The following is a 27,951-nucleotide window of genomic DNA, read 5'->3' as shown; positions in this document are numbered from 1 at the left end:
TCCACACCCCCTCCACTCCCCCTTATCTTCACACCCCCTCCTCCATGCCCCTCTCACCTCTACACCTCTCACCTCCATTCCCCTTTCACTCACTCTCACCTCCCTCCTCCTCCACTCACCCTCACCTCCACTCTTCCTCCAATCCCCCTCACCTCCACTTCTCCTCCACACTCCCTCACCTCCATAACCCATTCACTCTCCCTTACTTCTGAACTCCCTCCCTCTCCACTCCTCCCTCACCTCCATTGTTACATCTGTCCCTCTAGTTCCGCTCCTCTTCACTATCCCTCCCCAGCCACTTTGCATCCACTCCACCCTGTCTCCATCCTCCTTCCCCTCCTCTCTCTGCCCCCTCCCCTTCAGATTGCCAACTCCTCTGTTCCATGTTCCTTACCCCTCCTCTCCCTCTCTCCACCCCTCCCAGCCCGCCTGCCTTCCATTGCTCACCCACTCTAAGATCTAAGTCTTGATCATTATCACTTGGCCAGTGTATTGTACGGCACTGGCCATTAGACCTAATGGGCCATGAGGTTTTTCTATCAGAGTCTTATCAAACAAAAGGGCGATTGTTTTGTCTCTTACCTGGTTCGCTGCTGTTATCGCCACTGTGTGACGTGTGGCCCCCACTGGAGGGCCCAGGTGTACCGCCCGAATGTGTCGATGCAGTGTCATCGTGATCCCTGTTCCAGGTCTGAAGGAGGGAATGACACGGATAAAGGAAAATGAAAGCTGGCAGCAATACCTCCACATCACAATTTACCCAAGGCACAAAGCATGGGCAGAAAATGTTTTCTATTCTTCATTGGCACCTTGTACACCCTTCGCGAGAACCTCAAAACAGTAGTGGCTCGGAGTGGTGTTTGTTCTTTTATGGGATGTGGGTGCCAAGGCTGGGCAGCCTTTTGTTACCCAGCTCTATTTCCCCTTGGACTGAGTGTCTTCCTGGGCCATTTCAGACCGCAATTCAGAGTGAATCCCCGTGACCTTAAGACCATAAGAAATAGGAACAGGAGTAAGCTATTCAGCCCCTCGAGCCTGCTCTGCCATTGCTGTGGGTCTGGAGTCACAAGTCGGCTGGACCACTTGAGGAGGGGAGATTTCCTTCCCTAAAAGGGTACCAGCGAACTGTGTGGATTTTTACAGCAATCATCAGTGGTCGCTATTACTGAGACGAGTCTGAACATTCCAGATTTATGAGTTGAATTTGAGTTCCACCAGAGTTTCCATGGGTGGGATTTTAATCTATGTCCACAGAGAATTAGTAATGCTGGGTCTCTGAATTCCTATCCCAGTGGCACTGTCACTACACTAACCTCCTCCACCTCATGTATGTGTCAGCTTGCCTCTGCGAATCCATACTGGCGAGTTCCTGAAAGCAGTGGATATCAGGGTATGTGAGTGAATACAGGTTCACGTCAATTGCTGGAGGCTAAAGACGTCTAGGGCTCTAGGGAGAGAATGGGAGTATGCTAATGACACAAAGGATGACCATGATCGTGTTAAATGGTGGAGCAGGCTCGATGGGCCAAATAGTTTACTTATGCTCCTACCTTCTACAGTTCCATGTTTCTACTCTACCAGAGCTAACATCAAAAGGCTTCCTAGCAGCTGGCTATATGGGACAGCTCTGATTTGGTCCTAGCAGGTGGTTATATGGGATAGCTCTGAGTCAGGTCTCTTGTCCATTTCTTCAGGAGTCAAAACACTTGGCAAAGGCAATCCACAATAGAAATTAAAAACAAATATAAAATAATCACCACCTTTCAAAAAGAACACTTGTACATTAATACAAAATTGCTGTCTTTCCCTTCATGCCAAACATGTCTTTACATGTCCCATTTGTACTCTCACTCACACTCACACATTTCTTGGATCTCATTCCTTAATTATATTTAACTGCAATGGCAGCTCTTCACCGATATTCTAATCACATTTTCTGAATGTCTCCTTTTCTAACTCACCTCCATGCTGTCAGACTACTCTGTGTCACATTTTGGGGTGTTCTCCATGTTGAAAAGTGCTCTATGGATGTTTGTGCTCGAGGGTCTAACTTTACCCTGACCCCTCACCCATTTTCAGCCACGAGTGAAAAATTAACCTCTACCCTTTGTGCAATCTGATTACTGACACTGAGATTTCGAGGGGATTTGAGGAAAACATTTTTCACCCAGAGGGAGGTGGGGGTCTGGAACGTACTGCCTGGGAGGGGTGTTGAGGCACGAAACCTCATAACTTTTAAAAAGTACCTGAATGAAGTGTCATAACATTCAAATGCTGGAAAATGGGACTAGTATAATTTAATATATTTTTGGTCGTGCAGACTCAATGGGCCAAAGGGCCTCTTCAATACTATATGATTTGATGATTCTCTATCTATGAACCCATGGAATAACTCATTCAGCACAACAGTGAAATCACATCAATATCGTTTGCACGATTACCATGCAATACTTTCACATCATCCCAAAAGATCACCCTCCTTGACTATTAGAAATTACTACAAATATTATTTAACTTTTTCCTTTCATTTTCAGTCATTAACCCTAATCCTAATCATAACATGCACTTTCAAACTAATTTTGCACTTAATAATCATTTGACCTAAGTACAGACAGGAGTGTACAGACCTATCAGGCAACTTTTTATTAATATATAGGCAGTCTCCAATTTATGAATGTCTGACTTATGCACGCTCGTACTTATAAATGAGATCCCATACAGGATGTACATATATCTCATAATGGACTAATGAACATACTCAAGGATACAAACTGTTTATAACCTGGGAACTGCCTGGTTTATATTCACGCAGGTCAGCCCTGTCTAACTGTGGGACTTGCTTGGGCCATTTCAGAGAGTGGTTAAGGGTCAACTTCATTGCTGTGGGCCAGGAATCACATGTAAACCAGACTGGGTAAGAGTGGCAGATTTTCATACTTAAAAGAACCTGACATGACAATCCAACCGTTTCATATTTTATTTTATTCCATGCTTCTTTTAATGAAATGAATATAAACTCCCAGCTGATACATTGAGATTTGAACTTGTGTCTCCAGTTTACATTACTAGTTCAGCAGCTTGGTTAGAATGGCTCAGACGTAACACCCAACACGGGTAAAAGGTGAAAAGGTAAAGTCACCACACTCTTATCAGACCATAGTGCTGCTCTCTCATTAGAGAGAGACAACTGGTGCTGGTGTAACCTGAGGGCCACCACACCTCAGGCAAGGGGAGAGGTTCAGAAGGAGGGTCTTTCACAAGGTACCGATAGAGTTTGCACAGTTTAAAAACAGTTAAATGCCCCAGTAAATTAATTCATTGGTCTTTTTACTTAATTAATTCCACCCGCCCACCCCTGTGCCCGAACACACCCTGACTGCTTCCTTAGATTCCATTCTATCAGAAATTGTGATCTAAGTGATAAGAGATCGAATACACACATTCACAGATTCTAAATTGGAACTGGGAGATGTGCAGGAGTGACTTAATCTCCAGTTTTCCTGTGGGGAAGTGCCCTGTCATCATTTGTGACAACTCCCAGATGAATTGGTCAAGATTAAGTGCTCACTGTGTGGGAGCAAATGATTCTTTTTCTGAAAACCTCAACTATTTGGGCAAAGTAATAAAGCAGACTTTTTTTCCAAAGTAGCATATTACTTCTTTGTCTGCAAGATAAAAGTTGATCTTTTGTTCTTCTTTCAAAATAATTAATGCCATGAGTTAAGTAATTATATCCACAAGTTGATGTCTTAAACAGTCGCATGCAGTGAGGCCTTAACATTTGAGCAGATATGTATGTAGTTCCACCACAATGACAGTAATGTTTAACCCATTGACTAGTCCAGAGAATTATTGCAAGAAGTTTGAGTGCTGTGGGTGCTTGATGCTTTAGCACTGTTTAAATTACATTCAAAGCTACATACAGGTTAATGGATTTGTTCAATTTAGGAACTTAAATGATGAGAGAGATGAGGAGTTCAAGATATGTGGTTTTCCTGTAGTCTGAAGCTGTCCTTGAAACATGGAAGCATTGCTATTAATGACCGAGGGGAATTTGTTACCAATCCTTCAAAATGGTGACAACGTGCCCATCCAGCTGCATGACGATTTGAGTCTAAACATCTTAATGTTGAGGGGTGACAGAGAAAGAAGCAAATCCTGGATCCAGGTCCCAGTACAGCATGCCATGCCACATCCTGCCCCTGTGCCCACCCTCTGTGGGTCGACAGTCGGCCTTTTCAGTCACACAAAGACCCACAGCAATTTACCCACAATTCTGAGCTAAGGTCATCCCTGAATTTAGTGGCAGCCAACAGCAGTGACTTTGGCAGTTTTGAGTGTGAAAGCGGGAAATTTGGAATCCCATGATTTCTGGGATATTTGGTGTTTGTATCTCTGCTTCCTCACTCTAACACAACTTGTCCCTAACCTTAAACCTGACTTATGGAGATGTTGTTCTATTCATTCACAGGGCATGGGGATATCATTGACTAGACCAGCATTTATTGCCCATCCCAGTTAAGAGACAACCACATTGCGGTGGGTTTGGAGTCACATTTTGAGCAGACTGGGTGAGGGTAGTAGTTTCCTTCCTTAACGGGCATTAGCAACCCAGTTTTTCCAACAATCAGCTACAGTTTCCTAGTCATCATTAGAGTCTTAATTCCGGATTTTTATTGGATTCAAATTCCACCATCAGTCGTAGCAAGATTTGAACCTTGGTCCCCAGAACTTATCCTTGGTCCATGAATTAATAGTCCAGCAGGAATATCACCAGGCCATCACCTGCTGGCTAAGGTTGTGGCAAGAACCAAAGGGGCTAAGTAAGCAGACGCTGCAGCTTTCCATTTGCATAAGCCTTTTCCTGGAACCACTACTCAAATGTAATAGATCCCTTCTGTAGGAAGCAGGGAAGAACTGAATTGAACCGGATGGGCCCACCCGACTGAAGAGACACTGGTCCGATTGTTCCTTGCAACTCCACACATTGGCCTCCCAATGTGATGGAGCAGGGAAGCCAGAAAGCTGCCTGAATGCAGTACTGCCAGGCTGAAGCTTTAACCCTGTGCCAACCACTGTGGCTTGCATGCCAAGACAACATGAAGGTTGCAGAACCTGGTGCCTGGTGAGGCCCAGGGAGATGCAGCGAGTCTCTTTGTGTGTTGACCTTGTGCAATGGATGGAGCAGGTTCTTTTGTATCTGATGGAAAGCCTCAGGCCTCAGCTGCCTTTGGTTTTGCTCCTATACCTGTCCTCACCGTGACGGCCTGCCCCACCAACCACTTATCCAACACAGTTCCCAGACCTCATCCTGCCTCATGTCAGCTCCTGCTTTCCCAACCAGCCACAGGATTGAAGTCTGGCACCACCCAGGAAACTTGTAAAAATGTCTTGGACTCACAAAGTTGGACAGTTCACACCCAGGGTGAAAAATCCAACATTAAAGTCTGCGCATCCTGGTTAGAAACAATCTGGGAGAAGGGATTATTTACCGAGCAGGTTGAAGGTTTGTGTGGCCTCAAGTAAAAACGTTTGTTAGTTTTGTTAAGAATCAAGGGGTGGACCATTTCAAGAGGGAGATAAGGAGGAATTTCTTCACTCTGGGAGGCAAATGAGTCTTTGGAATTCTCTGCTCCAGCCAGCTATGGGAGCTCAGCTTTTGAGCAGATTCAATAGATTTCTGGATATTAATGCCATCAAGAGATATACAGACATTGCAGAAAAGTGTACAGTGAGATGATAAGCCATGATCTGATTGAATCATAGATTCAAATCATACAGAAGAGTTCCATACTATCAAAACAACGCTAATGTCAGTGAATCAGTGGAGACTCACTGAGCAGAATGGCCTGTTCTAGTTCTTATCTCCTGTGCTCCTATGAAATCAACCAGTTGGCAAAAAGAAACTAACATTTCTCACACTTGATGAAAAGTTCTATGTCAAGCTTCTCACTGTGTTGATAAGTTGATTGAACATGACTGTTCTGACATATGATTGGCACACAGGTCCATTAGCGTGGTTTTGCATATCACCAATATTTTAGATTAATGATGCTGGGGCCAAAAGGGTTAAATTTCGATTGCAGGGTTGCCCCAACTAATCTCGTATACCCTCAAGTAAAGATTAAACAGTGAGCTGATTGTGCTGATTTAAGACGATTAAAGGGGTTGAAAGGGTAGAGAGAGAAGTTAATTCCTCTGGGGGAGGGGGGGCAAGAATTCAGAACGAGGGGCTTCAACCACAAATTAGAGCTGGGCTGTTTGAGTGTGGTGCAAGGATGAACCTCTCCACTCAAAAGTGGTTGGAAACCTGGAACTGCGCCCCCCCCCCCCACATCATTAAACTGTCAAGGTCATTGTGGGGCGCTGAGAAATGGGGTCCTAATGGAACGTTACAAAATTGAAATTGACAGAGATTTGGTAGGCATAGATATTAACTGTATGAAGCCAAGATCTCATTGTATGGTCGAACACAGAACAGGAGTAGGCCATTCAGCCCCTCGAGCCTGAACCGCCATTCCATTTGACCGTGGCTGATCTGTTCACTCCACATTCCCACCTCCTCCTGACGACCTTTCACCCCCTTGCTTGTCAAGTATCAATCTATCTCTGCCTTAACAATATTCAAAGACTCTGCTTCAATCGTCCTTTGAGAGTTCCAAAGACACGGGACACACTGTAAACAAAACAATCCTCCTCATCTGTCTTAATTGGGTGACCCCTGACTTTTAAACAGTGCCCGCTAGTTTTAGATTCTCCCATTGGAAAAATACACCGTCTCCACATCCACCCAGTCAAGTCCTCTCAGGATCTTAAATGATTCAAACAAGTCAGCTGTTATTCTTCAAAACTCCAGAGGATCTCAGCCCAGTCTGCCCAACGTTTTCTCCCAAGACAACCTGCTCATTCCATGTATTAGTCTAGTATGCTTTCTCTGAACTGCTCCAAACTATTTAATATCGCTTTTTTAAAAATAAGTGTCTGGATATCCTGTTCTCCCTATTCTGACGTTCCTTCCCCCCGCTAAATTAACATTCAAAAGCGTTTCTTCACCCAAAGAAAGTACAACAGAAAAACAAGCTACCTTTAATAATTAGGCTGAACAAACTTGGAAAAGTTAAATGCAGCAAACGTGTTACTCCTTTAATTCTGATCACGTCAATGCAACGGCACTTTAATTTACCCTTAGCTGATAAATGCTAAGAGTATTTAAGATGGATTCTGATAAAAAAAAAACCCTGGATGGGCTAAAAACTGAAGAATTAGATGAGAAAGAAGCTTGCCACATGACCAGGCGGGTCACACACAGACGCAGCTCTTTGTGGTTTCATTTGTAATGAAGGGGAAGGGAAAGAGAGGAATTCTGCATGGCCCACCGACTCAGCCCCATTCCCGGTCACCCTGTGCTGTTGAACAGACCCTTACCGCTGGGTCTGTTTCAATGCTACATTCAAATAGGCCAGAAATTGGCTGCAAATTAAATTTTGGAAGGATAAAAACACAATAACGACTTGCTCGCTGCTCAAATCCGGACTTAGTCACCACAACCAAACAAAACGTCTAATCAGCTTTCGGGATAAGTGATTAAAATGCAGCAATAAGTTGCAGGCCATTCTAGGTAGGCCTTTCTAAGTACAAGGTAAACTACCCTACACAATACTGTGCCTTCCAAGGCTACCTTAAGGGGGAATAATCAAACTGTTTTTTGCAAAATTCACCAAAAGATCTATAAGGCGGACTGTGTTCCTTGTCTGTTAGGGCTCTTAGATTCCATGTGCCTGGGTGCAGTGATTAAACAGTCATGGCCAATACAATCACAACATGCTAACAAAGCAAGGAAGTTACTATCTGGTATAAATTGAATCATGTGTTCATTTGGACGACTTACAATTTATTATGCTGCGTTTTTGGACAAATATAAGCTGTACTTCAAAACGAGTCACCGTGTCATTCAGTCTGGGGTACACTCTATTGCTTTGAAATACATTTTTAACTGTATCGAAGAGGAGGATTTGCAGTGATTCAAGAAAGCTCTCCCACTAAAAGATCATTTGGAAAGAAACTATTTCTTGTTCGCCTCTTTCCATGAAGTGCACACTTTCTTTTAATAGGGCAGCAACTAGAAATGCTAAGCCAACAAATGTTCCTTTAAAGGAACGTTACAGTGACAACTTGCTCGCATGCACGGCATTTTAAAACACACGCATGACCTGCACAGTTTAAGAGAACCCACTGCCCAGACACCCTCTCTCCCTCCACCTCAAATCCATCAAGCAGCTGAGTGCAAACTGCTTTGATTTCTGCTGATGTGAGATGCGAAAGCTCTGAGGAATAAATTTAAATTTTAAGCTAATGGAATGATAGTGCGCACATATGTGTGCTTAGCACCAATTTCCAGAAACCCCCCACTGGAATTGTACAAATACAACCCGTTTAAGGCGGCGGACCTCAATGCACATCAGGATTTTTTTTAAACTGTTGCTTATTTTCAGGAACTCAATCCTGAAGGGACCAGGACTTCTGTTTTTCTCCTTTTTGTGCTGTGGGTTTTAATAGACACAAATACAAAAGCCTATCAGCAAAGATAAAGCCGTTCCAAGCAGATTTCTATCTGGCCTGACGTCTTTAAAAGGGCTCGATTCACTTGGAGAAGATATCTTGCCAGCTATCTGCTTTTTTTTACTGTGTGTGTTCGCCTGGGTGCTAGCTTCACAGTTTGAGAGATGGGGAGTACGGCAGTAAAAATAATGACCCAGGTTCAAACATAGTCGTTTGCCTGCCTCAGGGATAGGCTCTCTCTCTCTCTCTGAATGTGAAAGGGGAGAAAATCACAATTTTAGATTTACCAAAAGCTGCTACCTCACAGCACCAACAGAGATTTTACAGCAGGTTTATTTTTGCTGAATTAAGAATCGCATTCTTACACCTCTTGGGATGTTTGGTCACTAAACACCGTGTTCACTTTTTATTTTACAAGTGGCCAACAAACACACTCCAAAGGAACACTGCTAATTATATCATAAAGAATTAACAGGTGGCAAAAATACCTAGGAACAACTGGATACTGAAAGCAGTTGAAAAGAAGCTGCTTGCTGCAATCGCAAACGCATATTCAGTGTGTGGAGGGTTAAAGTATTTATCGTCAGTTTGCACCATCGCAGGTTTTAAAAGGGGGATTTGTTTATTCAGAGCTGTGTACGAAGAATGGTACAGCACTCAGGGGACTGACAATACCAGACACAAAGCCCTGGTGCTTCAACATGTAAAAGGATGTTTTTTTACGTGCTACAAATCCCACTTGAAAATATAATTAGAAGGAGAAAATGGCAAACTATTGCATTAACTGTAATTGAACAAAAGACCAGCAAGGCATGTGGGAGGTTGCAGAGACCCAGGGGAGTTCCAGGATACATCAGATCCTAGAAGTGACATCTCCAGGGCACTCTCATTCCATTTATTCTGTCCCTTACTACTCTTGTTGATTGGCAATACAACTTGTAATTAATAGAAAAGCTGGGTATAATATGAGAAAATATGGGGAAACAGACTGGCCTCAGAAGCACAGCTTTTATTAACCAGATTAAGAGTGTGACTTCAGAAAAAGGTTGCTTAGAGGAACTGCGCAATGATTCACTGGTAACTATCTGCCACACAACCGAGCTGACATATTCACTATACCTTAATGAGCTGCTCCGAATTATTTGTCTCTTCCTACTCCTTTCCCCCTCCCCCTCCTCCTTTTCTCTCTCTCCCCTACGCTGGATGCAGGCTAATTCAATGCTTAATTGTTTAGTAAATTCAATTTTCCACATTCTATTCTTCATCGCCTTCACTAAGATTCTTAAATCTTCCACCACTGTGCTCGCCGTGCAGCGTTTGTGAAACTGAGCATACCTTTTTTTTTTCATCACCATTTCTCTCCTCCACCACTTAATTCACCATGAAAAGATTTTCCTCGCTGGAAATTCCTATTCCACCATGATCTGTGAGGCATTCCGATTCATTGCATTTTCATTGTGTTGGGACTTAAATGCTGGGCAGCAGCAAACCTCCCCCCCCCCCACCCCAACTTTTCACACAGCTATCTCCACATTATACAAGCGACCATGCAAGAATTGTTGCGTTTCATCTCAACTTATTACAATTTCCACTACAGTCACTCTCTAATGTGATCTCAAAAAATGGACAAATGTTTGCATCTCTTTTATATCCAAGTAAAACGAGAGGTGGTTTCAACTGGAGCTTTCCCACAACAGAATGATTTCCCGATTATCAAACTAACAGTTTCTACCAACAGCAATTATAGTTCGGGCGATAAAAATAAACGGTGGCTTTCCACTCTCCCCTTGACAACTGTTGTGGTCAAAGCAAGTTTATTAATATAATTCTATAACAATGCAACGCCAATGGTATTTTTTTTTAAAAAAAAGGAACATTTGTAACATTTCAGCAAACCTTTAGACCCTTTGAATAGAAAACAATAGACCTCATTCTGACACAGGCATAAATGGAAAGTGAAGATTTGTACTGGGACCAATCAGCCTCCCCATCAGTTGAGAGCACAGGAGAGCTAGTCTTCGAACTTAAAGGAGAGAGAGTACAAATCAGTTCTGAAGTCTCTAAATTTTCCCCTTGTTCGCAGGACAAAAGCACAGGGCAGAGATACTGAAGGAAGCTGTTTCCTTTGTGCAAATAGAGGGTTTTGTGAAACAAATTATGGTCTTTTTCTCTACCCCCCCCCCCCCAACCCCCCTTGCAATGAATCAAACTCTTTCCAAATTGGCACCGGGTTTCAGCCCAGCTTGGACTGCAAAATGGTAAAAAGTATAAATAAATAAGTAACCCACACTTGCAACAGTTTTTCAAACTTTGGCTCCAATTTCTGCAAAGAAGCACCAACGGCCAATGAGCAAAGAAATGTACCAAACAAGTGACTTTTTTTTATTGTGACCATGTACAAATCGAAGCCAGAATCTAACCAGTACGTTTCTTTTTCAAATTAAGTTCAATGATTTTAATCTGAATAAATGAACAGTATCTTTGCTCCTGGAATATTTTACCAATAAATAGATGTAACTCACTTCCAAATTATCTATTTGTGGTCTCATTTCCCACATGAACATTATATATTCAGCATATTGTTTCATAATGAATGCTGATCTTACCCATCTATGATTTAAGAACATTACTTGTGATTTACAATTGTGGCCAGAACACTGCTTTGTCTACTAACAGCTGAAATACAGCTTTGATTTGCAGTCACACTGAAGTTTCCGAGTGGTAAGCATAGCTGAATATTAGGGGATATGAGATAGACTGTATCAGTTCAGGAAGGCAGCTCTCCACCACCTTCTCAAGGGCATTCAGGGATGGGCATGAACGTTGGCCCACCCCAGTGACACCCAAATCCCATGGATGAATAGCTAGCAAGCTGAGAGAAAAAATTAGCAAACAGTGAGCGGTTTTGCGAGCAGTATAAAGTAAGGTAAATTCTCCATAGTCCCAGAGCTTATCTCTCATTAGAGAGACAACTGGCGGTGGTTTAACCTGAGGGTCACCGCACTGCAGGTGAAGGGAGAGGTTGAGAAGGAGAGTTCTTCATGGTAACCTCAGCTGGTGCAGGAATTGGACCCACCGTGCTGGCATCAGTCTGCCTCACAAACTAGACATTCAGCCAACTGAGCAAACTGACCCCCAAGCAACATAAATACCCGCATGGAATAGTTGGACTGAGAGGCCCCATACCTTGCAGTACATTCTTCAATTTGAACAGATGGAAGTTTGACCTTATTTCACATGGCCTTGGAGGAAGCTAAATCAAAAACGGAAATGCATCTTTTGCTGTAATGTGAAAGGATGATTCTAAATGAACCAATTTGGAGTTGCATAGGTGATGTTCCAGGATGCCAATGCAGCTGTAATGTCTAGTATTTAGTGGTGAAGTCTTCACCTTGACCTTCATTGCAAGGCGATGTGGATACATGGGAAAAGTTGTCTTGCTGCAGTTGTAGCAGGCTTGGTGACATGGTTCCAGGAGTACAGTGTACATTTTGGTCTCCTTATCTAAAGATTAACGTGCTTGCCAGAGAGATGGAGGAGCACAACGGCAGTTCAACAAACCAATCCCCAAGATGCCAGGGAGGATTGGTTTAAGAGGAGACATTGAAGAAAGTTGGCTTCTATTCTTGAGAGTTGCAAAGAATGAGCATTGATCTACAAAACTCTTACAGGGCGACACAGCACAGCCGTAGACTGGATGTTTTCCCTAGTTGGGAAGTCTAGAACTAGCGGACACAGTATTAGGCTAAGGAGCAGGCCATTTAGGATTGAGATAAGGAGGTATTTCTTCACCCAAATGATTGGGAATCTTTAGAATTCTCTAACCCAGAGAGGCTGTGGCAGCTCAATTATTGAATATATTAAAGACAAAATTTGATAGGTTTCTGGATACTAGTGATCTCAAAGGACAAGGAATCCTGTGCAAAATATTGTAGCACTGAGGTAGATGATCAGCCATGATCTAATTGATTGGAACAGTAGACTCAACAGGCCAAATATCCTGTTCCTATGTGGATACTAACTTCAAGATAGGTGTAGGAAAGATTAAAAATGCCGTCAAAATAGATAGGATGAAACTCTGAAAAACCTGCACAAAACAAATTAGAAGTCTAAGTACAAATTAAACTAAAAATGCAATTAAATAAAGGTTCAAATACAACTTATCAAAGCAATTAAGCATTTGCTCTTTCAAATGGTCAAATTCAAGCAACTTCATATTGAGAACGATACATTTTATTGCTACTAAAACCATTAAAACGTTCAACATTTAAGCATATCCTTTTTCTTCAGGTTTTCCAGTAATTGTTACTCTGCCATTTCTCTTTTAACAACGCAAGTTAAGTTGGAATCATGGCAACAGTTTGAGTATCAGCAGGCAAGGTAGTAAAATAATTAGGGGTGCGATTTCTTTTCCCTTTTGAGTGAAAACAGGAGAAGTGCTTGTATTGTAACATAATGCACAGCTCCCTTACAAAATCCTGGGAACTGTAGTTTTCTAAATGCACATTTCCCAAGAATATGATTTTATGACTGTAACAAATAAAGTACGAACTGATCAGGATCCAAAAATGACCCTACAACATAAAACATTCAGCCACCTAGCCAACCAATGTCAGAATAGTTTGTTATTCCAGCTGGGTCAGTGTGTATGTCTGCTGGAAAATGGCTAAGAATCATAAAAACCTGAGTGTTTCTGGTCAGTCCCACGCAAGCAGGCACCTTCAGATGTTACACGATACAAACAGAAATTCAAATCTGAATAGGGCAAGGGGGGAGCAACAGGAAGTCGGAACAGGAATTGGCCATTCGGCCCAATTAGCCTGCTCTTCCACTCAACTAGATGATGGCTGAGCTTCTAGGTCAACACCACTCTCCCCACATCCCTGGATATCTTTAATATCTAGAACTGATCTTTGTCTTGAACATGATCAATGACTGAGCTGTAGTGATTTTAAAGAGGTCAGCCAGGTGGACCTCATAGAATATCAGTTCCATGATTGGGGCTATTAATCGGGTCCAATCAGGGAGCCCTGGCTGACAGATAAAAAGGGGAGTGTCGGAGATGCTGACACTCTGAGAGCTGACTCTGAATGAGGCAGTACTAAAGTTAAGGACTGTTCATATGTAAATAACAGGTGACTCGATGCTGGACACTGTGGAGTTATTTCAGAGCCTCCATGGGCTGTCTGGGTACAGAATTTCAAAGATTCACCCCTCCCAGCACCCCACCACAACTGAATGAAGAGTGAGCCACAACTCTGTAAGACTGGGATGGAGGTCTGGATGCAATTGCAGGGCATGAAATGACAAGAATGTTGCTGTAAAGCTGAGGAGCAAAAGACATAAATGATCATGAAAGAAAGTTGTGGCTGTTAGAAATATGTGTTTAAACAAAACACCGCCAAGACGTACAGATGTCTTGGCAAGGATAAAGGATGGCATCAGAATATAGGAAATGGGATCAGAAGTAGGCCATTCAGCCCCTCGAGCCTACCCCACCATTCAATAAGATTGTGGCTGATTTGTTTATGTTTCAAATTTCTTATATCCATCCACCTCCAATTGATCTTTTAGTCCTCTGCCCAATGAGAAACTCTTCTTCACTTTCAAGATATTCACTGACACTGCCTCTACCACCTTCGCAGGCAAGAAATTCCAAAGTCACAAACCCTCTGTTAGAAAAATGGTCTCCTCATCTCTGTTCTGAAAGGGTGACTCCTAATTTTAAAGCAGAGGCCCCTAGCTCCTTTCCACATCCACCTTGTCAAGATCATTCAGGATCTTATATACTTCAATCAGCTTACCCCTCACTCTTCTAAACCTCCAGTGGAAACAAGGCCCAGTCTGTCCAAACTTTCCTCATAAGGCAACCCACTCATTCCAGGGATCAATCCAGTAAATCTCCTCTGAACCACCTCCAATGCATTTATATCCTTCCATAAATAAGGAGACCACAACTGCATATGGTATTCAAGATGCAATCTTACCATGCCCTGTATAACTGAACTAGAACATTCGTTCTTTTATAGAACATAAAACATAGAAGATTACAGCACAGTACAGGCCCTTCAGCCCACGATGTTGTGCCAAACTTTTACCCTAAACCTAAGGTCTATCTAACCTCCACCCCTACCTTATACTATCATCAAATTTATTTTCAATTCCTTTCATAATAAAGGCTAATATTCCATTAGCCTTCCTGACTATGTGCTGTACCTGCACACTAACCTTTTGTGACTGTAGATTACCTAGATCCCTCTGCACTTAATAATTCTGCAGTCGCTCTTCATGTAAATAACACTCTGTTTCTCATTTCTCTTGCCAAAGTAAACAATTTCACAGTTACCACATTATACTTCACCTGCCAGACTTTTGTGCACTCACCCAACCTACATATATCTATCTGCAAACTCCTTAGACAATCTGTACAACATACTTTTCTACCTATCTTGGTGCTGTCCTGCAGATGTAGCCACCATGTACGCCATAACTGTAGAAGATGAAGTGCTGTGGGAAGCGATTCTCTTGAGCCAAATCTAAAGACTAACATTTCACCCATCGCAACCTCAGGCAATATCAACATGCCTCACAGCTAGTGAAGCAAGGTCCTATCTACCTGCTCAGGTCAGCATCAAATATCCCAAGGTATCAATCTGAGGCAAAACCATGGAGTTCTCCCCATGGCCAATATTCATATCTCAATTGTCACTATCCGCTCATTATTACATTGCTGTTTGTGGGAGCTTGCTGTGCACAAACTGTGTTGCCTGCATTACAACAAAGGTCACACTTCAAACATATTTCATTGGTTGGAAAGGTGTCCCCAGTGGTTGTGAAAGGCACTATGTAAATGCAAAGTTCATTTGTTTGCAGATGGTGAGCTCTATGTATAAAAGTTGCTCACGATCAGGGCTAGCATGGTTACCTTCCTTGGGGCACAGAATCCAGAAGATGTTTGGAATATTGGACAGGTTTGGAGATCCGCTGGCGCATAACATGTTAAACACTATGATTTGCATCATTCTTTGCATCACCATGCTCACACACTAATCCTCCACAAGCTTGTATTGGCATCTGTCATAACACACAGCCCTTAATTAATAAGTGTGATTAGGTATAAATAATTCCACAGCTGCCCTCTAAAAGTATCAGAACACCACTCATCTGAGCAGCAAATCTCACTATGTACATTGAAGTAAACCTCACTATTGGTAAGACACACATGATTACAGGGAGTAATACTGAGGAGAAATCATGGTGAGAGGCATTGCAGAGTGAGAGCACAGGACTGCCCAAAAGAGGAGTTGATATTGGGCCAGTGAGTACAAGGTAGGACATGCTGAGGACCAGTTATATGGGCCTCCTTAGTACTGAAGAGCTTGTTGGTGCCATTCACACTATCTTGGACAATGAGTTGCATGGGGAGAGCCCAAGACATCCAATACTGGCTCATTGAAAATATGCACTTAGTTCTAACGCTGAACTTATGGCCACACCAGTGGTATTTGCAGTCGCGACCTTGGTTACCCAGGCCAAGCCACAGCGGAGCATTCCTCATGAATGGCTGCACTGTTGCTGTAGTGGTTCCTGTGTTCAAAAATTCCAAGGTGAAATTCCAAACACAGACTGCTTCCACCTCTGACGGAGGACTGTTGCAGGCATCTGTAAGTCACACCAAAATCAACAAGACATCCTGACGAGATGCCCACTCCTCTGTGTGCAGTAGTAATGGTCAGAGGATCTTGTCTGTGCCATCACTAACGTCTGAGTGTCAGTTGAATACTCCGCATACACTGGGTCCAAACAAACCACAGCATGTCAGATCCCTGGTCAGGGTGTAAGGCAGCAATTACAGACGTGGGTATGGGAACTGTCCTGCTGACAGCTTGCTAGTCGGAAAGGCCTAACTAAACAGATTAAGTTCAGCAAGTGGAGCGTTAGTCCAGAAATTGAATGTGTGAGGTACTTCTTTCACTGTCACAAGGATAATTGTGAACTTTTTCTTCCTCATGAGCAATAGGGACAATTTTAACTAAATCCATTGACATTAATGGAGCAAAAAGTTGGGCTATCGAACCTGAACCCTTCCATCTCCTCCAACTGGATGAAGTTAACGTTAACCCCAGAAATCAAATGGAGCCTGGAAATGAATATTTATTCTTCAACTGACTGACTGTGCAACTAAAGTGTATTCCACAAATTCAGCGACACTCACAAGGTCATACCAAGCAAAATGGATGGATTTTATTACCATTCAATTCATGGTTTTTGGTTGGAAATGAAAACTCAGGAGTGTCAGACACAAACAATAAGTTCACAGTATTTCCTACCAACATTATTAAACCTGACAACTAAAATTATCTGACTTGCCTCATCCAGAATTCTTCGCACCCTCTAGTGAAAGGGGCACTTCCACTCTCACAGGCCAAATTCCAAGACATTGGCAAAGCCATTCTTCATTGTAGGAACCATGAACATAAGAACCAAAAGCAGGAGGAGGCCATTTTACCCCTCAAGTCTGCTCTGCCATGCAATCAGATCATGGTTGATTTTCAACATCAACTCCATTTCCTTGCCTTATCCCCATACCCCTTGATTCCCAAACATCTATTGATCTCAATATTGAGTGACAAGGTATTAATTTACACACGTTTTCAGAACATTCTTTGGTAAAACTGAGACTGTGTACTGAGAGATTTTTACTCAAAAATAATGATTGTTTAAAAAAAATCACCCAGAAAATCAGCTACAAGAACTATTATGGGTTCAGCCAGAAAAGCTTGCACCTTCTGACTCTGAAGGTAGTGAGTTCAAGCCCCATTCTGACACTAGGGCATATGGTTTGAATTGAGATAACGTGCAGTCATGAAGGAATGCTGCATTATCAGAGCTGCTGTCTTTCAGACAAGACATCAAACCAATTTCCAGCTCTGCTATTCCACTACTTCAGGTGACATTAAGAATTCCATCATCTCCTTGGCCTCCCTTATGGTGCAGATCAGTCATTGTGGGTGAGGACTGACCCCGGGGAGAAAACAGAAGAAGATACTGTGTGCAAATTGGCTTCCTCAGTTTGTGTTATTCCTTCCACATGAAGTGCAGCAAAGTCACTTTAAGATTAAATTATTTTTTGTACAGTGGAGGAATAGGCCATTCACCCCATCTGGTCCATGCTGGTACTTAAGCACCACCTGAACATTTTCCCACCTTACTTCATCTAATCCCATCGACACATTATTCTATTCCTTTCCCCACTTCCTACTCATCCTCCCCTATCTGTGTTCATCCAGCTTCACCGTAAATGCAACTATACTTTCGGGTATTCCATCATTCCTAAATCAGCTTTCCCCAAGCCCAGCAGCCGTTAACTGAACCGTTTGAACTTTGTCCTAATTTTACTTTTTTAAGAATTATTCTGTCTGACCTCTGTCATTGATGTAGGTGCCACGTTGAGCAATTTACAAAACTTTTCACTATACTTTTCATGTAAAAGTACACATGACAATAAATTTTGACTCTATTCTGTTATATGTGATGGAGAGTTTCACATTCACTCAACTTCAGGAATGAAAGCTTTTTTTCTTGAATTTCCTCGTGGATTTATTATTAATATTTACTGTGGATTCACCAGTAACTATCAACATAATCGTCTCTAAACCTGGCCTTTCCACAAGTGGAAGTGTCTCCTCTACATCTATCCCATCAAACCCCTTTTCTAAAGTTGACAACATTCATTTGGTCATCCTTCAATCACCTCCCATTTCTGGTAAATCTTTATTGCACCCTCTTCAGGATCCCAATATCCTTTCTAAAACACGCAGTCCAGAACTGGTCACTGTACTCCAAGTGTGGTATATTAAACTTGTATACAAATTCAATATGATTTCACTAGTTCTCAATTCAATCCCAGTGCCCCCTTTTTTTAATGTTTTCTTTTCTGCCTAGGTCATTATTTTCAGGTACTTTGATACCTCAGCTCCTCAGCCACACTTACACAGCAAATTTCCAAGGATTATATAACCACTGTCTACTTCCGCTATCAATATGTACCACCACATACGTCTGTATACACTGAAATCATTCTGTGTATAACAAATCCATTCTGCACATTTATTGATGTCCTCCTGGTGTGTGATAATAGTCCTCCTCTGTATTAAGTACACGTTTTGATATAGTGTCATCTGCATATACACTACAAATATCATAGGTCAATTAAAATCTAAAGGTTGAGAATATGGATTAAATGGGAACACTTAAAAGGCAAAAACAATGGGAGTTATCTCAGATTCTCCAGCATCGGCAGTTCCTACTATCTCTGAGGGAGTTTGAAGGGATTGGAAAAGAGAGTGGAGATTGAAATGGATGGCAACACCCTGGAACAAGGAGATAGATTTTCTCTTTATAGGGCAAATGATAAGAGAAGAGGGCACATGTGATGAGGAATTTAAAATGAGGGAAGAGATAGCCAGACGTAATCTCGAGAAGATGAAAGATGTGCTAACAAAGAAGGAAACGCAACCTTGAAATGAGAAAAAAACTGGTAAGATGCCACATTCTTGTCCATTAAGAACATCGTGGCTGATCTTTTCATGGACTTAGTTCCACTTACCCATCTACTCACCATAACCCTTAATTCCTTTACTGTTCAAAAATCTATCTATTGTCGCCTTAAAAACATTTAATGAAGTAGCCACAACTGCTTCACTGGACAGGGAATTTCACATATAAAATGCTGAATGCTCCCTGACAGAGAACTGAACCCCAGTCTCCCAAGTGACAGGCAGGGTTGCTAACCATTATAATACTGAACACATTAGTCACTTGAAATGGGGACGCTCAGATGTAGACTGAAAATTCTGTACACAGGTAGCAAGACAAATGAAGAAACACTCGTGAACAGAACTCTTAAAAAGCGGCATTCAGAAACTAAAATGTCAGTATTTTGGCCCCAAGAATAGAAAGTGCTGGAGAAACTCAGCAGGTCCGGCTGCATCATAGAGAGAAAGATGGAATTAATGTTTCAAGTCCAGTGGCCTTTTATCAGAACTCATCAGAATCCTTTCTGACAAAGTGGTCACTGGACTTGAGATGTTAACTCTGTTTTTCTCTCTCTACAGATGCTGCCAAACCCGCTGAGTTTCTCCAGCACTTTTCATTTCATTTCAAATTTCCAGCAACTGCAGTTATTTGTTTTCTTCTCCCAAATATTTTAGCCATTTGATCAGAGCTGAAAAGCTGCAAAGATCTCCCTGAGAGGGCAAAGGGCAGTAGGATGAGGGGTTGACTCAGGCATAATTGGATGATGCATGTTACAGAGCAGTTGTACGAGGGCTAGAGTGAAAATTCAAGGCTGACATTAAACAGGAGAATGTGACGTCCTATGACTGCAGATCCCCTGGCAAGAGAAGATACAAGCAGCAGCACATTTGGAAATTGCTGAGCAAACATTGTAAATGGTGAATGGCAGTATACCTCAACACTGATCCTTGCGGAACATCACACCCAAACTCCGACTAATCTGAATAACTAAGGACATTACTGCTGTTCTTATTTCTGTCGGATTAATAGTTTGTTGTAGTTGCACCAATTTCACAGTAGCAACTGCAATGTAGGTAGTTTCCTGTGACACTTAAAGTTGAGAAAAGGATGCAAAACAACAGCAGAATCAGAGGAACACAGAAGGAGGAAGAGGGAAAGAATCAGGAGAGAGCTTGATTGGAGCGATAGGGATTGAGGAAGCATTTCAAGAGAATTGGATATGTAGGAACAAGGAATAGAACTGCTCAGCATACTCAACCTGAACACAGTGGCTGTTTCTGAGGAAGAACACTGCTGCCAGGTTTGAAAGTGATGGGAACACATTGCATGCAGATGGAGCCAGTAACAAGGTCATTTAGCTTTAAGGCAAGGACAGGTAGCTGAATGATCAGGAGTTGGCAAGGGAGACAGTCAAGGTCACAGAAATTGGGTCTCACATAGCAGACACAGTTGCATTTGTCTGAACTGAACTGTATCAGGTTATTAACGTGAAACATACATAATATATGTTGCAAATAAAAACTTAAGACCTTATCATCCAATGACACTGATACCAAAATCAGGTAACATAATAAGATTGCATGTACCATGCACACTTGGAGCTCCTACTGAAGTTCCATTAACCAAAAGGTAATGTGCTTTGACTAGAATAATAAATGCAGTTTCATATCACATGACTCGATGAAGGTTTATTATATGAAGCTTAAAATAACACCCACACCCTGTGAATCATCAGCAGCTAATTCACAAATCTGTCCAGTAACCAGAGGCGTATTGCGTTTACTGTATATAAACAGATTTGATTTCTGCATTTACACATTGATACATGTCATATTGCACAGGCCGTGCCTGTCTGTCATCATTAATTGTTTTCTGCCTAAAGATTCTCCAAACCAAATTCCCCATTAACCAATGATTCCACAAACTAAAAGAGAACAAAATAAAATTTTGCAAAATGAGATGACTAACTGTCTTTATGCTTGGAAAGCATCATAATTTAATGAAAGGAAAAATGGTTATATATAATACCATTTACGTTAATGGTAGCTGGTACGGTAATGGCAATGCTGTAGCTGCTACTGTATTTTAATTGATAAAACAAAAATGGGTTCTTCAATAAAATATTTTCTAAAATTTCCCTCAATTTACATTTTTCTTGCTACATAATTTGCCACACATTATGTGTCATAGAAATCTTGTAATTTCCCAAGGCTAGGGGATTAGTATAAATTATAATCTTAATGCTACACTTAACAAGCTAGTTATGAGCTAACAAAGTGTAAATGCCAAGTCATAATTTTAATAGCTGAGCTCTTCTGTTTTAAGTCAAATTAAGGATCAAGTATTCTGATTGAGACTCACTAAAATTGGCATGTCACTCTCTTGATCTCTTGTTAGACCAGACATAAGTAAAAATGTGTCTCAAGTTAATTTAGTTGCTTTTGTAAGCTGATAAATAATCACAGGTAATAGGCTTCCCCTTGAAGATATGATGTGTTTATTTTGTGATTAAAATATTTTAGAGCAGCATTTTAAAAGACCCATCACTTTCATATACAGTCATGAAGAAAGTGGTGTGTTAGCTTGTTCTGATAAAATTTCATCATTTTCATACCCTCATTTCCCGAAGTCAAAACAAGTAAAACTTGAAAATAAAAAAATTGCAATTCTGTCATAAATTAGAAGCGAATGAAATAATTTACAACATGGATACCTGTACCTCAGGAAGCAAATTATGATGAGCATGCCCAGCCAAATTTTTTAAAATGTAACAAGAAAGCCTACAGAAAACAGTTGAAACAAACCTCCATACACCACTTTATATAACACAATTGTTACAGTGAATGCACAGAACTCATTTTAAACAACTGTTCTCTATAAATAAATCCGCCCTCCACTTTAACTTCAGTCTGCACAAATAAGGTCTATACAACTGTGTAGTTCCTGTTTCCTGGCCAACTTTAACTGTGCAGCAGAATTCACATCTACCACAAACATGGTTAAAACTCAAATTCACTGTTCATTATGGCAACATCACTCATTCATAACCATTTTAATTTGTGCATTGTTCACTGCTGCTAAACAGAAGCTAAACCCAAATTCCTGCCAAATGAAAGCAACCCTTTGAAATCTAAGAGTTAAAGAAAAAATACTTAGGAAAGTGTTTGCTCACCGTTGGGAAATTATGTCACCTTGAGGTACACAGTGCAGATAGGGACAACCTACAACCCCATTGATTTACATCTTTAACTAGCAAGAGGCTGGTAGGAATGATTCTAATGGGATGTTGTTTAGCCATAAATGTTACTATGATTTTAACCAGCCGCTATGCTGGAGTCGGTTGAAATATTAGGATAACATGTATTTGTATTTTTGTTACCAAACTAGACAAACTTAGCACAAGCTCTGGAACACGGTTTTGGATTAAAGCTAAGAATGGAGTTTTGGGTTGATGGAAGCAGGCCCTAGTGAAAGCTTTATTCTAGCATGGTGTGCTCTCTAGGGCAGATTACTTTCCAAAAGGCAGCCTGAAGCTATTTTTCTTGTCATATGCTGCTATGTAAGCTTTACATATACAACATAAATTGTTTTCTCTCTTTCTGTTATTTTAATTATCGCCCAGTATTTTCAACATGTACCTGATAATAACCAGATGTGATCAGTGTACCATGAAGCATTGTGCTGTGTGCAACCTTCCACAGTGTGTGACAAAATGTAGAAATGTTGAACAAAACTTGATTTTCTGGACAATGCTTCAGAGAATAAATTCTATAAAGTGTAATGCAATACTTTTTAAGTAATTACACTTCAAGTGTTTTGCTATTTTACTTTTCATTCAGAAATAAAACAATTGATGTTCCACGATAGAATTTAAAACCTATTTAAAAACTATGCTTTGTTCCCTCAATATCACTTCTCTGCTGGAAGAGGTAGAAGTCAATAGATTGGTTATTATAAAATTTTGCTTATATGAATAAATGTAGAAGGATTTCATTCCTTTTCCATTTCAACTCACTAAAAGAACATCTTCTGGAAGTATTTGGTAAAATTTTAGGACGCGTGTTTGGTATTTTTAGATTCCAGATTGTTGCAAACCGTATGGAGATAAAATGTGAACCTTTAAAAGCAAGTAGTCTCATGTACAAGACAGCATCAGTGATCCAACAGATAACAAATGCATTGAAAGAAAAATAAAACACAAACTAAAGAGATTGAGATTTTGTATCAATAGCTTTCATTTAGTAAGCTACAGTTCTGCACTGTCAGTTTAAAATTAAAGAATATCTGAAATGAGAAAGAAAACTCTTTATCCCATATAGACTGCTCCCTTTCATAGACTGCACAAAACTTGTAGCATAGACCATAGACTCTTCTAAACTAAAATAATTTCCTGATAGTGAGTTATGACAAGTAGAACATCCACAGCCCACAATGAAAATACGACAAAAAATAAATATTTGCTTCATAATATCATATATATCATTCAACACAGTGCCATATACAGAAGTGAGGCTAGTTACAAGGCAAAATTTATGTGACATTGTTATGTTATTTCATTTGCAATAAATAAACACAAAATTAAAGGCAAAATTATGCAAATTGGGGGAAAACAGCATCTAAGAATGGCATCTGTCAGAATGTTTATTTGTTGTATTTTGCTCTCCGATTAGACTTTAGATTAAATCGTAAATTGAATAGTAATGTTAACGTAATGTGTCTACTTGAAAAAGGTTGGTAAAGCAAACTTTTATTTAAGATCAGTACATTTATTTGAATTGTTAGCTTTTTTTATTTTAAAACATTGTTTATCCTCCACAAGCTGTCACAAAGTAATAATGCTGGCAAAGATTATTAAGGAGTAACTGTAGACTGAGCTTTAACCTACTCAGACAGTACAGACTGAACACATCTGTGGTAGTGACAGCAAAATACTTGCAATTTAGAACACAGCCAACTGCAAATTACAGAAGAGAACATTTCACATTGCAGTATTAACTACTTCAAAGTACACATTTCGTTTTAAAAATGTTAAATTGAAATGTTTCCATTTTGTTCCCAACACTCAGAGGTTTTAAATAAAAGAGGAAGTATATGGACAATCCATCCACCTTATACTATTCCTGAAGTCCCCACCACCACAGATACCAGGCTTCAGCTAATTCAATTCACTCCAAGTCAAGTCAAGAAATGTTAGTGCACACAACATAGAACAAAGGTTATGGACCCTGAAAACATCCCAGCTGCAATACTGAAGACCTGAACACCAGAGTGTCTGACAGCTTCTCTTTGTCATTCAGTGGCATTACCATCAGTAAATCAACTACCATCAACATCCTGGATGTTACCATTAACCAGATACCAAACAGACAAATGCTGTGACAACATAAGCAGATCAGAAGCTGGGAATTCTGCAGTAAGCAACTCACCTCCTGAATCCTCGAAATCTATTGCTAAGATGGCACAAGTCAGAATGGAATACTATCCAACTGCCTGGATATGTGTAGCTCCAACAACACTCAAGAGGTTTGGCACCATCCAGGATGAAGGAAACTGTTTAACTGGCACCTCATCTACCACCTTAAACATTCGCTCACTCCAAAGATTGAATTGTGTGTCCCATTTACAAGATGTACTGCTGCAATTCACCAAATCATCTTTGACAGCACCTAAAAGAAAAATTCACCATTTCCTATCAACTAGAATACCAAGTCCAGCAAATACATGGGAACACCACTGCCTGAAAGACCCTCTCAAGCCACACCATCCTCACTTGAAAACATATTGTATTGCTGTATCATTGAGTCAAAGTCCTTAAACTCTCTTCCCAACAGCACTGTGAGGATACATGCACCACACAGACTGCAGTAGTTCAAGAGGGCAGCTCACCACCACATTCTCTAGGGCAATTAGGGATGGGCAATAAATGTTGGCCCATCCAACAAAATCTAAAATCCCATGAGTAAATTAGCTATGTGCATTAACTCAGAATATGACCTGATTACAACAAAGAACAAATGTACAAAAGACATCAGCTAAAAACAAAAATCAATATTGAAATGCGATGAAAAAATGTGGACCAGCTTTACTGTTACAAAGTGACACACGTATACAAATACAGAATGACTAGACAAATATGTTTTACACCAAACTAAATACTAATGGTTAATCCAATGGGTCGGTTTTTCACAGTGTTGTAAAATTACCAGCTTAAATATTTTTACAAAAAATAGAGCTTCCATTGTCAGGAACTGCACCCTCTAATCTTTAGTCACAACTCCATAGAAACAAAAACGAAAGTCTCAGTTAAACTGAGAAACACCCAACCCAGAAATTCTTAAACAGTTTTACAACATTGTGCAATTGTAATCAAGCACATCACTAACAGGGGGAAAAGGTTGCTGAAATATCCTGTATCGAGTGAATACGATTCCATCATCTGCCAACTAAATTACTATATACAAATTTGGTTTTCTACGATACAAAACACAAGTTAGGTCCAGAATATACTTCATTCATAAGCATTTTTATTTCAAACTTATAGCAGCCAGCATGCGTTAACCATACCACAAATAAACTAGTACCACATCAAACAATGAAACTACCAGATATAACACCTTTGTGACTTATACACCCAGGTCCAATCACAAGAGAACCAACCTGCCTCTCTCCTAAAACATATATATATAGCTCGAGTAACAGTTTTAAACAGTCACAAGCCACAATATGTCTTGTTCTGTCCATAAAATTGTTGCAATCTATAAATTCAATTCACTAATATTTACTATTTGATACACTACAATACTTTTTAGCTTTCACACCTCAAACAAGTTATCAAAAGTCACATGAAATTTAGAGCAAAACTCCAGAACAGCACAGTACTTAAAGATCTATTTGTAATTAAGAGATTAATAGTTCAGTTATGGTCATCTATACAAACTCCAGACATATTCACAGGGCAAAGAATCTAAAGACAGAGCAACAGGTAACAATATTGCAAACAATTAGTGTAACTTTTAATTCAATGTAGAAACATAGATTTTGATTGTTTGAGCAATGTGCATTAATTTCACAATTAGCCTTGTATCAAAGTAAAAAAGTGGAGAGCAAGAGAAAAACAGAAATTTAATGAGATCTCTGCTCTTCTACCAACTATTATGAGCAAAGTTTCTCAGTGAGAGATTTGACAGCATTTTTTGTGACATGATTTAACTAAATTATACAAAATAAAACTGAGACAAGGCAATCAAAAAATGCATAATAAAGATAACTCAAAAAAACACATGTTCATTCAGAAGACACTTAAAATTGGAACAATATTTGAACACTTAACACCAGAGCCAAGAACTGTTTGGAATTATTTGTTATCAACATGAGATATTTTTATGAGGATTATTTTATGTTTTCCTTTGAAACATACAAGGATTGCTCTAAATTTGGCAACTTCTGATTTTTATTTTTGTACAGTAGGAATTAGGCTTGGGGGTTTTACATGAACTCCAGAAACTACAAATCCACACTTATTCTGCAAGTCCCGATGAAACAAATATTAACTGGACTAAAGCAGGTGATGTGAATCTGCCCTTGAACAGTGGCTGGTCAAAGCGCTGACTTTAATTCACAAGAAATTAAAGGGAGAGGTTTAGAGTATTTTAGTGCTTAAATTAATTCTTGAAATTGCTATTAGTTTTTTTTTTAAATCCTCAATTGCTATTTTAAATCATTTATATCAGTGAAGTTAGTGACACACCCAGCGCAAAATAAACTTTGTTTCAAAAGATACGTAACTCTATTAAAATTCTCTTCATTCCTGAAATTATACCCAGCTTTCCAACATTCCATTACGGAAGATACTTTAGACAGAATCTGTTATCTATTCCCTTCCCAATAATGAACAGTAAGTTGCAAAATTCCACGTACTTTTTAGGTCATGATCATTGAAATCGGTCACCACCCTCTCTATAACATCACATGTCCAGCATGTCTGCTGTATAAGAACCCAGAAACTCACAAATAGTCAGAGAAATACAACCACTAACTAATTGTGCCGCATGGGTTTTATTCTTACACTTCGTATAATTGGAGTTACTGGATTGCATTTTCCATTCTCCGAAGAATATGTAAATCCAATTTGTGTACAAAATCGCAAAGTAATGTTCATAATTAGAGCATCTTTTATCTGGTTAACACCTACTTCAATAGATCCAACTGGGTAGTGTTGCGACAGTTTTCTCAGTCGGAAACGAGAGCTATCTTAGCAGCTTATGTCTCACACAAAGCACCGGCTTTTCCAGGACACACTCACATCGCGCCACTTGTACAAAGGCAGCAAGGGCCGAGAGAAGCCAGTCTGTCTCCAGCAGGAGCTAGTTCCTAGGGACATGGTGGCTGGGGGTAGGGGAGCTGCGACAAACCCGGGGAAAGTGCGAGCAGGCGGCTGGAGACAGAAAGCCCCGGGGGAAATTGCTCAGGGCACAGGATGCACTCATGCCAGTCTCATGCGGCAGGACCAGGGCACATGACAGTGCCAGGTTGTGTCAGAATGGGCATGGTGAGGGTCATGTGACAGTGCCAGGTAGTGTCAGAATGGGCATGGTGAGGGTCATGTGACAGTGCCCGGACGTGTCAGAATGGGCATGGTGAGGGTCATGTGACAGCGACGGTCAGTGTCAGAATGGGCACGGTGAGGGTCACGTCACAGTGCCACACAGTGTAACAATGGGCATGGTGAGGGTCACGTCACAGTGCCACACAGTGTAACAATGGGCACGGTGAGGGTCATGTGACAGTGCCAGTCAGTGTAATGAGCACGGTGAGGGTCATGTGACAGTGCCACACAGTGTAACAATGGGAACG

General features: G+C 40.7%; 1 protein-coding gene across 1 annotated transcript in view; it reads right to left on the bottom strand.

Annotated features, from left to right (window-relative positions):
- meis1a (Meis homeobox 1 a) overlaps positions 1–27,951 on the bottom strand; it is a 208,844-nt gene that overhangs the window by 173,455 nt on the left and 7,438 nt on the right. Inside the window, exon 7 of the mRNA XM_048600888.1 lies at positions 583–691. Within this exon, the coding sequence (XP_048456845.1) occupies positions 583–691 (109 nt within the window). The remainder of the gene's footprint in view (positions 1–582; positions 692–27,951) is intronic.

Source organism: Rhincodon typus, chromosome 9 (genome assembly GCF_021869965.1).
Source record: "Rhincodon typus isolate 14 chromosome 9, sRhiTyp1.1, whole genome shotgun sequence".
NCBI classification, from domain to species: domain Eukaryota; kingdom Metazoa; phylum Chordata; class Chondrichthyes; order Orectolobiformes; family Rhincodontidae; genus Rhincodon; species Rhincodon typus.
This window is presented reverse-complemented; position numbering and strand designations above follow the sequence as displayed.